This window comes from Elephantulus edwardii, unplaced genomic scaffold (genome assembly GCF_000299155.1).
Source record: "Elephantulus edwardii isolate Elephantulus edwardi_28Jun2011 unplaced genomic scaffold, EleEdw1.0 scaffold00097, whole genome shotgun sequence".
Taxonomy (NCBI): domain Eukaryota; kingdom Metazoa; phylum Chordata; class Mammalia; order Macroscelidea; family Macroscelididae; genus Elephantulus; species Elephantulus edwardii.
Genome location: NW_006399847.1, coordinates 12020351 through 12034420, shown reverse-complemented (window position 1 = coordinate 12034420; position 14070 = coordinate 12020351). Strand labels below are relative to the sequence as shown.

At 38.8% G+C, this 14070-nt stretch overlaps 1 protein-coding gene across 1 annotated transcript in view; it reads right to left on the bottom strand.

Annotated features, from left to right (window-relative positions):
- SOGA2 (SOGA family member 2) overlaps positions 1-14070 on the bottom strand; it is a 200715-nt gene that overhangs the window by 22743 nt on the left and 163902 nt on the right. Inside the window, exon 10 of the mRNA XM_006891415.1 lies at positions 9964-10218. Within this exon, the coding sequence (XP_006891477.1) occupies positions 9964-10218 (255 nt within the window). The remainder of the gene's footprint in view (positions 1-9963; positions 10219-14070) is intronic.

The following is a 14070-nucleotide window of genomic DNA, read 5'->3' as shown; positions in this document are numbered from 1 at the left end:
GCATGTTCTCAGACTACAATGGTGCAAAATTAGAAACTAATAACAAGAGGATAAAGAAGAAAAACTATACATTTGGAAACTGAACAAGACTCTTGTTTGAACATGAGGAGGTAAAATAAGAAATTTTTAAAAAGTTTCTTGAAACAAATTATAATGAAAACACAACTTACCCAAATCTCTGGGAAACAGCCAAAGCAGTAACTAGAGGTCAATTTACAGCAAAAAGCAACCACATCAAAAAAGAAGAAAAAATTGATAATTGATTCTTTAACCCAACATCTCTAATGCGCTGACAAAGAACAGCAAGAAAACCTGACATCCTCTAAAAAATTAAATTATAAAAATGAAATAAATGAAATAGAAATCAGAAAAACAAATGAAAGCATCAACAATAGCAGGAGTTGGTTCTTCGAAAAGGTTAACAAAATCAGGAAGACTCAATATTGTGAAAATGACAGTACTACCAAAGGCAATTTACATGTTCAATGCAATCCCAATACAAATACCAATCCTATTCTTCAATGAGATGGAAAAGGCAATCTCCAATTTCATTTGGAATGGAAAGAGATCCTCTAAGAAAAGTACTCCTTCAAAAGAGAAACAAGCATCTCACTCCCTGATTTCAAATCCTACTACACTGCCATGGTGGTCAAGGGAATATGGTACTGGTACAATGACAGACACATAGATCAATGGAATAGAATTGATAATCCAGAAATCAGCCCATATACCTATGGTCAACTGATTTTTGACAAGGAAATGAAATCAGTTAAGTGGGGAAACAACAGCCATTTTAACAAATGGTGTTAACAAAATTGGAAACCTATTTGCAAAAAAACTCAAAGATCTACACCTCACTGCATACACAAAAACCAACTCAAAGTGGATCATGATCCTAGGACTATAAACTTCATTAAAGAAAAGCTTGAAAGAACTCTAGAAGTCCTAATCCACAACATAAACAGTCTTCCAAGCATCCTGAAAAATCTACAGCCAGGAGAAAATAAAAATAGATGAATGGGACCTTTGAGGAATCAAATCCCTATGCACATCCAAAAACTTCTCCAGCAGGGTAAAAAGGGAAGCCACAGATTGGGAAAAAAATATTTGGTAATGACATGTCAGATAAGGGAGTTATATCTAGATTTATAAAATACTCAAGCACCACAACAAGATAAAGGTAAACAATCCAATGGCAAAATGGACACGGGATTTGAATAGACACTTCACCAATGAAGATATTCAGATGGTAAACAAGCACATGAAGAAATGTTCAAAATCCCTAGCTCTAAAAGAGATGCATATAAAAACAACTATGAGATATCATCTCACCCCAGTAAGAGTAGCAAAATTGAACAGAACAGCAAACAACAAATGCTGGTGAGGTTGTGGAGAAACCAGAACCCTTATTCACTGTTGGTGGGAGTGTAAAATGGTGAAACCACTATGCAAGGCTGTATGGTGCTTTCTAAAAAAGTTGCAAATAGAAATACCATTTGACCCAGAAATTCCACTATTGGGAATATACCCTAAAGAAACCATAACCACCACCTCAGCAGATATATGCACACCCATGTATATTGTGGCTTTGTTCACAAAAGCAAAGAGTTGGAAATAACCCAAGTTTCCATCAACAAACAAATGGATAGAGAAGTTGTGGTATATTCACACAGAAGCTATAGTATATCCATACAACAGAATACTACACTGCATTGAAAAACAATGAACTCATGAAATATTATACAAAATGGGTGACCCTAGAGGACATTATGCTGAGTGAAATATCTCAGTCACAAAAGGACCAATACTGCATAGTGCCACTGTTGTAAAACAGGGCTGACATCGGTGTTGCGGGGAAACTGAGAAAAAGGGGATAAATAATGTATACTCCAGTGAAACAGATAAGGGAGAGAACTGTTTAAAAGGGATATATGATTAGGTATTATTGTCATGACAGGAGTCATACATAGTGGAGTGGACTTGTGGGGAGAAATTGTATAACAATGGAAGAATTTTTCTTTTACTTTTCAAAGAGAAGAGCGAATCTGGGGGAGGGGTGGGCAGGGAGAAAAGTGCAACAATGAATGAATGGAAATCCAAAGTCTCTGTAAATGTTCATTAAAATGAATAGAAAAAAGAGGAAAGGTTAAAGAAATTGACCAACCACTAGAAAAACTAACAAAGGAAAAGAAAGAAAAAACACAAATTATCTGAATAAGAGATGAGAGTGGATGAAGCAGAGTTGCAGCATCTTGTAGTAGCTGAACAGCAGAAGGTGCAATTCATGGCACACATGCATAATTTCATGAAACTGTTTTGGGATAAGAGTGTGGAATAGTCGGGGAATCGCCTAGACTCTCTCACTGAAAACTGCCTTTCTAGTTATGTAGACGGTTTCACTGATATCACACTTGCCATCACCAATGAGTTTTCCCAAATTGTACAGAAAAGAGAGCAACAGGCCATCTGTTGGGAACATGACTAAAAAGGACTTGTGATTAAAGTGTCAATGGAATATGGATGGTATCCATTGCAGAATTAACATCAACCTGTTACCAAGCCTCTTGGTGCTAAAAAGTAATAGAGCAAATGTGCAAAAAAGGTTAAATTTATTTGAAATTCAGAAATTCCAGACTGTATAACATCAGTTATTCAATAAATGTGAGTTATAAAAAAAAGAATAGATGAAAGGCAATTTCACAATAGAACCAACTAAAATAAAAAGATTAACAATGGAATATTATGAAAAACTATACTCAAACAAATATGAAAACCTAGGGGAAATGACAGGACGCATCCCTGATGCACTCCTTTCCTGATTTTGAACCATCCAAGTGTTTCCTTGCTCTGTTCCGAGGACTGCTTCCTGGTCCAAGTAGAGGTTTCATATAAGCACAATCAAGTGTTCTGGGATTCCCATTTTCCTCAAGGTTAGCCACCATTTATTGTGATCCACACAGTTAAATGCCTTTGCATAGTCAATGAAACACAGATAAACATTCTTCTGGTACTCTCTGCTTTCTGCCAAGATCCATCTGACATTGGCAATGTTGTGTCTAGTGCCACGACCTCTTATAAACCCAGTTAGTATTTCTGGAAGTTCTCTGTCAATGTACTGTTCAACTCTTTTCTGGATCTGAATGCAGAACAGATAATTTGGGAAGCAGGGCTTTATGAGGAGTAGTGTGGCATCAAGATTGGAGGAAGACTCATTAACAACCTATGATATGCAGATGACACAACCTTGCTTGCGGAAACTGAAGAAGATCTGAAGCACTTGCTGCAAAAAGGTCAAGAACTTCCGTCTTCAATATAGACTGAAGCTCAACATCTAGAAGACAAAGATTCTCACCACTGGGCAAACTGCCAGCACCATAATTGATGGGGAAGAGATTGAGGTTGTTAGCAATTACAGCTTGCTCAGATCCACAATCAGCACTCTTAACACCAGCAGTCAGGAAATCAAAAGATGAACTGCATTGGGAAAATCTGCTGTCATGGACCTCTTCCAAGTGCTGAAGAGCAATGATGTCAATCTAGATACAAAGGTGTGCCTAATCCAGGCCACAGTCTTGTCAAATACTTGTTATGTTTCAGAGAGCTGGACAATGACTGAGGATGACAGAACAAGAATAGATGCCTTCGCATTGTGGTGCTGGAGAAGAGTCTTGAACATACTATGGACTGCCTATAAGACAAATAGGTCTGTCTTGGAGAGGCTGAAACCAAGTCTCTCCTTGGAGGCTAGGATTCTGAAGCTCTGCCTCACTTACTTTGGGCATGTGGCCAGGAGAGACTTGGAGAAGGACATCTTGCTCTGAAGGATGGATGGACAACACAGGATAGGAAGGCCCCAGATAAGATGGACTGATACAATAACTGGAGAAATGGGGTTGGTGTGTCAGAGTTAGTGAGACTGACTCAGGACAGGGAAGGGTTCAGAACTGCTGTACATAGGCTTGCTATAAATCACATGCATCTCGATGGCACATAACAACAAAAACACACTATGACAGGTTTGGAAGCAGGAGTGAAATCCACTTCCTGAATAACATGCCTGCCCCTAGAGACTCTATGAATTTTGATAAATGTAGATGGTTGTAGAGGGGCTTCAGGCCTTTTTGTTCATAGGGTCACTAAAGAGTTGTGCTCAACTAGAAGGCAATCAAGAACAACATTTTTTATTTTGAGTGCTGTGTTCATGGGAATTATGTATCTTTTAAAGAAATCGAATATTGTTAAACAACACATTTAGAATTCTCTTTTGGAATCACTTTCCAAATTTATGGACCACTCAACAGAATGTCACCGGTATCAACAAACAGCTGATGATAAAATGTAACCTTTTTTTCTTTTCTTGTTTTGTACCATCAAATCGGATCCTAGTGGCACAGGAAGAGATTGCTCCCCCACCCCCTCTCCAGCAGTGGGATTTGAACTTCATGCCTTCAGGATTGCAGTACAAATTCTTTGCCCCTAGGCCACAAGATCTCTCTTGAAATGTAGCTTTTTAATTGCCCCCAAATAAATTTTGAACAGTTCCTATACATAACCCATCAACTGGTTACAACTGTTTGATGTCAAAAAACACTGTTTTGCTTGAGGTGCTTAGCTGAAAACATAATTAAAGAGCTAATATTATGGGGGGGGTGAGGAATAAGCCATAATCTCAATTTTTCCCTAAGTACATTCAATGTTCCTTGACACAGTCTTCCTTGCTGAAAGCAAGGAAGATCTGAGGCACTTGCTGCAGCAGGACAAGGACCGCAACATTCAATATGGATTACATCTCAACATTAAGACAACAAAAATCCTTATCAGCAGGCAAAAAGGCAACATCATGATAAAGAACAGATTGAAACTGTCTATGATTTCATTTGGATTGGATCCACAATCAACATCCTTTGCACCAGTGGTCAGGAGATCAGGAGATGTATAGCACTTAGAAAGTCTGCTATTAGAGACATGATGACAGTTTAAAGACCAAGGTGTATATACCTGATTCAAGACACAGTCCTTCTAATCACCTGTTGTGCATTTGAGAGCTGGGCATAGGAATGACAGAATATGAATCAATGCCTTTGAGTTGTGATGTTGGAGAAGGATGCTGAATATTCCATGAACTGCCAAAAGAATGATATATCTTGGAGAAAGTGCAACCCAAGTGTTCCTTGGAGGCAAAGATGGTGAAACTTCATTTCACATATTTTATGGTGAAATTTCATCTCACAAGTTGTTGGGAGAGACTATTCCTTGGAAAAGGGCATCATGCTTGGAAAGATGGTAAGTCAGCAAAAGATTAGATGGACTGATAGAGTGACTGCAGCAATAGCTCAACTGTGTTGAAGATGATATGGATCGTGTAGGATAGGACAGGGTTCAGACCTTTCATAGGTCTCTTGTAAGTCATACTCAATGGCACCTAACAACAACAAATCTTCAAGAACTGGTTGTGAGGAAGCACTAGGCTGCCAGGAACCAAAGAAACTAAGCCATATTGTGCCTGTGTGCCTGGCTGGCTGGGAGAACTGCCTGAGGGTATCTATGGAATGGAGAAGGTGCCTCATGCACTGGTGCAGCCCCTTTGGTCTACCTGTTCTTGGGAGCCATGGCCCATAGACCGTACCTTTCTGGCATATTTCACTGCTTGGAACTAGATCCTATGGGGTTTTTTTAGGAGGGAAGCCAGGGTAGGGCAACAGGGAACTGTTGAAACAGGTGGTGGCACAGTAGGCTCCAGAGTAGGCCTCATCCTTAGATGAACTTCACTCTGGACCTCTCCCAGTTGCCCACTTTATTAAACCTGAACAGAAAGCCAGTTCAAGCCTGAGAACATTTCATCTCAGTACCCCGAGTGAGGTTCTATAATCTGACAACAAGCTTATTTACTCTCCTGGGTCTTACACTCTTTTTAATCAGTGGATTATCTGAATAACTACTATGACATATGGACTTGACCTGAAGGAATGGCAGAACAAAAATATTCATGAGGTGCTGAGATTGTGTCAGGACATTCTACAACTTCCTTGGCACCACGTCAATTTAGTTTGCAAAAGAGCATATTAACAAGCCATATCTTTGAGCCCTACAAGTTGGATGTAGGTGTGGCATGTGTACAGCTTAGAACTAAGCCCTGAAAGGTCAGGAGACCATAGAGCATTTATTCATGTTTAGTAATTTCAGAGGTAGTGAATCAGTACAAAACTATTATGAAAAGATGAAGGTCTAAGCAGCTGGTTTAAATGCTAGCATGTGAGGCTGAATCACAATCAATTTGAGATGAAAACAATTATTCTAGGCTTCATCTAAGTCCTCCCCATTTCTACCCTCTCCCCAGTGGCACAGTTCCTGACAGTTCTTTTAAAATACATTAAATGTTTTTTTTTAAAGTAAAAAAAAAAAAAAGGAAAGCTTTTCATTATGTTCATAAAGTATATGTCAGCACAATTTAGTCTCAACACATGTTCATTTCTGAGCTATTCTGAGCAAGGAATTAAAATGCAAGATGCAGCTCTGAAGCTGTCACTATGCAGAGAGTGAGTGAGGAGGGAGCAGGAATGAGGAGAGAATTGGGAGCAAGCGTGTCCTAAGCAGAAAGACAGGAACTCAAAATAGCCCTGGGTGGCATGCAAGAAGCTGGACAGAGTTGGGTTTAAGCTGGCCAAGGTTAGCTTTCCTAGTAAAGAAATAGAATGGCTCTGGCTGGAGTTTACCTACTACACAGAGATTTCTGGGGGCCACCATGGATGAATGGGTACTTAAAGGATAGGGAGGAAAATGTGCAACAATGAATAAATGGAAATCTAAGTTTTCTGTAAATTTTTGTTAAAATATCAATAATTTTTTTTAAAGGTTAGGTTTCCTGGGAAGGGACATTCAAAATCAGGAATCTGTACTGAGAGCCTTAAAAGAGAACAACTTTTAAGACAAACACAACATTTGAAAGGTTTGCATTTCCAGTAATATAGAAACAATAAGCCCTCAAGGGTGTCACCTTACCTAGAATGGTCCAAAGGGAAAAGATCACTCTGTAAGCAGGCTAGGAAAGAAGGGCTTTCGGGGTGCAAAGGAAGCTATTGTAAGCAAGTTACTGGAAAAAGCCCAAGCAGACATCCTATCACCTTTCCTTCAGGGTTGTCAGGACTTGTAACCTTGCTGAAGGGAAATGGATTGTGTCCCTAGGCAGTAACTACCATGCAATTGAGTTTAGACTGAGACCAAAAATGCTGAGAAGATACACAATATTGTTAACATGATTGCTACCAAAATCTTACAGCCATTCTCATACACAATGCCTTCTGTGGCACACAACTATATAGAATTTGATGACCCTGGACAACTATGTGTTCTCAAGGTGGACAATGCATTGAGCATCACTTCTTTCCTCACTTTTATTATCACCACAGTCAAGGTTCTGTTCATAGTTTATGAAGGATGTTCCACTACATTTCTAATTTATCCATGGAATGTATAACTAAAAGTTAAATGAATGAGCAATCTAAAAGGCGATTTAAAAAGCAACCAGCACAAATAGTGACAGAATTTATGTAAACACACACCCCCCCCACACCCACCTTAGCTAATTTACTGTGTTACAGAGAAAGTCTATATAACTGTTCTACCTAATTTTCAGGATTTAGCACAAGACTTTATAAAATATTCTTTTAGAATGTTGATTACTTTGGGAACAAAACTAGATTTATTTTTTAAAGCCCTAAGGGCATTTTTGAAGCATTGTTTCTTGTAACAAATTCTCTTCTAAACAGAGCAGTGAAATAATGAAACGAAGACTGTAGGATTCACAACAGGAATGCTTGAAGCATTTGCGTGGTGAGTATATTATGCCAGAGCTGCTGTGAGGGCCAACTTCTGAGGCTGCCCATTTGGTAAAAATGTTGTAATACTGACAATCTGAAAATATGGTTTGGTTGACCATTCTTAACTTTTCTAAAACATGGTCTTAAACTAAGGCAACCGCTTATCCTTAGGGCACATACTGTTCAAAAGCTGAAGATTACTGGATATATCTTAACCACCTTTCCTTTATTATAAACTCCTTACACCCCAGGACAAAATAATGTAAAGACTTGCTTACCTTATATCAAAGTGTAGCTTTCAAAATGAAGTTTGTGCTAAGATTAATAAGTCACTACACTGGGAGAGTCTGAGCTGACCCATAGCAGACACTGCAGTGGGTTTTCAAAGGCACTAAATTGTACAGGAGGATACTATCCATCTTCCTTCCACAGAACAATTGGTGGATTTGAACCACATGCCTTCAGGTTGGCAGTGCAGCTCCTTACATTAAGCCATCAGAGCTCATTAAAGGGAACCATAAATGAGCCATAGCAGGAGCCATGAAGGCTCCCTTGAAGTGGACCCAAAAAACTCATTGATTCTGTAACACTATGGGACAAAGCAGAACAACCCCACAGAGTTTCTGAGGCTATAAATCTTTCTAAGAGCAGGTCTCATTTTTCATCCTAATAGCTAGTGGGTTGGAATCACTGACTTTGTGGTTAGTTGTCCCACCATACCACCAGGATTCCTTTTACAGGTTACAGAGAGGACATACAAAAGTGATACACTCTAGTGGGAAGACCAAGAAAAAAGCTCCCCAGTGACAAGCTTCCTGAAGTAACCTGTGATACTGGTAAACTACAACAGGGTGTGATAAACTTGTGACCATGTTCCTAAGAACACAAGCAACTTCCATGTAACCCCTCCCCTCACCCATTCAATGAAGCAGACCCACGAGGAGGCTCAGTATAGAAGACTCTTTCCAAGGGCTCTGTTTATTAGCCAAATGGGAAGTGCCAATATTACTCTTGATAGGACTTAGCGAATTCCAGAATGGCTCTATATCAACAACAATAAGGTGACTCAGTTGTGTGTGAGTAATTCAGATCTGGAGCAAAGGAATTTAGCACCTTACAATACTTTCTTCTGAATGGTTTCTCAACCAAAGGGGCCACGTTTTGTTTTTAACCACATGGTTAATTTTCCTTCTCTTATACTCCAATATCATATTTAAAGTAAGCTTTGTCATTGGTACAACCAATGTCTGTGGTGAATACATCATAATTTTTCCAAAAGCCTCTTGTGTTATTTGGTCTGGGTATTTATTGGAGCAATCAGGTTTCCCCCCCTCCAAATTGTTTCCCCAATTCACCCTTGAAGCTTCATGGAATTAAGGAAAGCCAAAATAAATAAAATGTATGTTACATAAAGATCAGGTCAGGGAGAAATTCCTACTTGTTGTCATTTTAATTTGACGATTTCATAAACATCGCATTCAGGATCAACCGCAACAAAACCAAATCTTACAAATAAGACTGATGTGATGAGAAAATTATTATCTGGTTTCTCACCTTTTCCCCTCCTCCCAAATTCCTCTGGCATCTGAGTCACTTGTTTAGCTGAGGAGGATGAGCTACCTGCCTTGACAATGGCCCTATCTAATCACAGCTCAGCAGGTTCATTCTCCAGTGAGCAGACTGAATTCCTACACAATTCAACACTTTCTTCACTAATGGACAACAATTCTATTAAGGCTGGAGCTGCCTCTGTGATCACCTCTAACAGGCAAAGAGAAAAGCTGGTTTGCTTTTTAGTAGATTATCACTGTGTAAGACCTGAAATAACCTCACTTTTCAAGGTTAGTCTTCAAATCTCTTTTACAAGTTACTTTCCCCACCACTAAGCATGTCTCTCTCCATAGAAGAAATGCCTACAAACTTCACAATGAGAAGATCTGTGTAACAGAAGGTCATCAGCCTAGGTTTCCAGTGCCAGAAATTCTAGTGCTTCCTCTTCATCTCGGGAAAGCCCAAGAAATACACTGATGGAGCAAGTGTCTCATGCAACCTAAATTCTAATTCTCTGCTTCCATAACGCTCTTGATTTTCAGGACAGGTTGGTTTCCTATGCTTTTTTCTCTCTAGTGCCTGAGGTGTCCCATACCTGCTCTATTCTCCACAGAAGTTCCTTCTTCTGCCGTTCCCACTCCTGTCGGTCTCGGTCCAGGCGGTCGAGAAGTTCCACTTTCTCGCGGCTCCAGTTCTTCTCATTTTGATGGATCTGCCAGCGAAGGTCCATGACCAGGCCATGACTATCGGCGAGGAGCTTCTTGTGTGCCTCCCGCTCCTTCCGAAATGCCCCTTTGCTGTCAGCAGCGGGACCACGTTCCCCTAAATTCTTCTCAGTCTTCTCTTCCAGCTGTGAAGGAAAAGAGGAGTTAGGAACTCACTGTTGGCATATCTTGCATTAGTATATGAAAAAAAAATCTTAGCACATTTATATAGCATCCATGGGAAAATGCTTAAACTAAAATTTGAGCTCTGGTGGCCTACTGGTAAGAAGCAGTGCTGCAGATCCAAGGACGTGTGGTTCAAATCCACCAGTTGTTCCGGGGAGAAGGATGGGAAGTCTTCTCTTGTCGGAATTACTGTCTCTGAAAACCCACTAGAGGATCAGTTATAGGTCAGTTTCAACTTGAAGGCACACAATAATAACATGAGGAAAAAAACCCAAATTTCCCTACTAAGTCCTAAGTTAAGAACACTTGACAAGGATGGTCATACAGAATCATCACTAGAAGTTGTTTGCTTCCTATAGCCTAAATGTTTTTATTCTAAGTCACCACCATCTCTTTCTAACACTTCTGTATATTCATGATGGCAAGTTCAATGTCTGCACTTATATCCTTAGCCCTATGTGAATTCAATGAAGGAACCTAGTAGTCTCCAATGCATATATTAGCAGGTAAATGAGTGAAATCCTTTTACCCAATAAAATGAGACAGTCACAAGTAATTGAAAAGTTCCTAGATTTAGATGCAGACTACAGTTGAACAGAATAGTTAAAGAGAATGGACTCTGAAGGCAAATACATTGTGTTCAAATCTTTGTTCTGTGATCTTTGGTAGTTAGGAATGTTGTGAAGGTTAACTGTGGTTACCATAACATTTCTTCACAGTCCTGACATTCAAGAAATGAGATTTTACTGTACTAACAAGGACAAAAATAATTCAATTCCTTTAATTTTGCTGTACCTGATTTTAATTATTCCTCTGCTGAGATTATTTAAAAACAGATGGGGGCTTCCAGCTTCTGTTTCCTGCTTAGGGAGCTTAAAAAGATTAGGGAAGCTGAAAACAAGCATCACTCCCGTACCAATGGCAACATCACACAGTGTAATCAGCCAGCAAATCCCTAACTTATCTTGACTATATCCAAGAGCTGAGGTCACAAAGCAACCCACTAACCCAAGCTCTAAGAACATAACTACCTGAGTGCAGACAGTTCATAGCATCTGCTTGCCTGTATCACACACTGCTAGATTCTACACAAACCAGTAAGAAAGAAAAAAAAAAGCAAGCTAAACCTTAGAATTAATTGTGAGGTATAAGAATGTGGTATTCCCTGGAGTTACACTCAAAGAGCAAAAGAAATGTCACCAACTGTTATTCTACAGGAGTCTTATCAAATGCTAATAAGAAAGACTGAAAGAATAGTGAATTCTGAGACAGTGACCCCATGGTACATGGCTGGAGGATGAGAACAGAAGCCCGTGTGAAAGCTTGAAGCCCTGTTTCAGTGCAGCTTCTGCCATATTTTTCTGTTTTTGTTGTTGTGTGCTGTCAAATCAGATCCAAACAGCACAGAAGGCGATTGCCCGTCTTTCTCCAGCAGAGCATCTGGTGGATTTGAACTGCATGCCTTCACGACTGCAACACAACTTCTTGATACTAATCCAAAAGTGCTCCCTTGCTTCTGTCATCTTTCAGGGAACAAAAGTCATACATTGCTAAGGGAAGGGCAGCAAACTCTGTGCTTCTAAAGAAGTGGTGAATATTCACTGCAGCTGAGAGAAGGGGAAAGAAAATATCTTTGAACCTTAAAGGAGGAAAGCTTTAGTGGCCAAGTGGGTAAGAAGTTGCACTGACAATCAAAAAGCAGGTAGTTCTAATCCATCAGGTGATCCATGAGAGAAAGATACAATCTCCTCTCATGTGATTCATAGCCTCAGAAAACCCATTAGAGAGGGTCAGCTATGATTTAGTTCTGACTCAATAGCAATGAGTTAATGAGTTAGTCTTAAAGGAGGGGAAAGAATACAAATAGGCTTATAGCAAGACAAGTAGCCCATTTTGGGGTGAGAGGAAAAGAATCATTTAGAAATCTTTACTACTGAATTTCAGGAATACAACACCTGCTTAAGACTAAGGCTGAATCAGAACAGCAGGGAATACCTCCTCATGTATTCCCACTCTAAGGCTAGTAAGTGTCAAGTTATAAAGAATAGTCATCTACTACTGTATGAGGAGCAAGAGTGGGCAGGGAGACACTGTCTCTGAAGCACAGGTGCAAAAGGAAGCATAAAGTCAAGGGCAGAGTAGATATTGAGGAAAATAGGCATGCTCTGGTCAACGCAAGCTAACATTAGAAAATTCCGAAGCTTGTGGTTAACTGAAGAAATGACAGTAACAAAGCAAACCTAAATCCAGATGAATCCCTAGGAGATTGGCTGAAGTCCTCTGGCTCCCACTAAAGATCTAGCTCAGGAGTTGACAAAACCTGGCTTACCATTTGTTTTTATAAGTAAAGTTTTAATTGTAACAGAGCTACATCTTGCTTATTTATTTCCTAGGACTGTTTCTTTAAAATATATAATGACAGTGATAATTAGTTGTGGCAGATTATATGACCATCAGAATCCAAAAGATTTCTTTTTTTGTTCTTTAGTGTAAATGTCAATGAATCAAGGTGGGGGGGGGCAGGGAGAAGAAATGTCTACTTATAAATATAAAATGATTTATATCAATCTCTTACTTGTATTCGATTTCTGAGTTTAAAAAAAACCTCATAAGACATACAAAGAAGCAGGGGAAGAGGAATAAAGAAGAAAGGACAGTATGTCAACAAAGAGAGTATGCAATGGACACCGAATGAAATATGACACATATGATGGGAATATCACACATGGAATTCAAATAACTATGATTAATATGTTAAAGCTCTAGTGGAAACATGCAGGAACAGACAAGTAATTTCACAGAGAGATTAACTCTTTAGAAACAAAGCATCAAAGAAATTCTAAAAATAAATAACAGGGTAAATAAAGAATGAATCAAATAGGCCCAATTCAGTTAAGGAAAGAAGTGGTAAATTTGAACAGATTAACAGAAATTATCCACAACAAAAGAGTAAAATAATGGCAAAAGAAAATAGAAAATAAATAAAAACAAAACAAAAAAACCCCAACACCTATTATCTGTGTGACCTTAACAAGTGAATTAGAATAAAATTCCAATGCAAGTGGAATCCTAGGAGGAAGAAAGACTGGAACAAATACTTCAAACAAAAATTATGGAGAAATTTCTTAAATTAATGATACAGATGAAACCAAGAATCCAATTGTCAGGGAAAATCCAGCAGTTAATTATAGAATGTAAACAAACAGTAACTCACATAAAAGCATATAATACTCAAACTGCTAAAAAAACCCAAGTAAATCCTGAAGGCAGGTAGAAAAAAGTTGAGGCTAGAAAAAAATAAATTATAGGAACACAAGAGTTACAGCTGACTTTTCATCAGAAACTATGTAGTCAGAAGACATTCCAATGACATCATTAAATTTCTAAAATGAAATAAGTTATTAAAATTAGGATTCTAAAATTAAATATATCACAAAAAGTGAAAAGAGAAATAGACATTTTCAACAAAAGAAGTTGAAAGTAACTGTCAGCAGGTCTGCTAGAAGAACTAAGCTCTCAGGAAGAAGGAACCTGACACCTAAGGTACCTGAATGTGTACACACACACACACACACACACACACACACGAACATTAGAATAACAGATAAGGATAAAATGAAATTTTTCTTATATGTTAGTTTAAAATATTACTGAATGCTTTAGAAAAAGAAAAATGGCTGCAATGCTTCATACAAAATATACAGATACAATTTATGAAAACCCGAGAGCTAACATTATTCTCAATGGAGAGAGGTTAAAGGCATTCCCTTTAAGAACAGGAACTAGGCAAGGATGCCCATTATCTCCTCTCT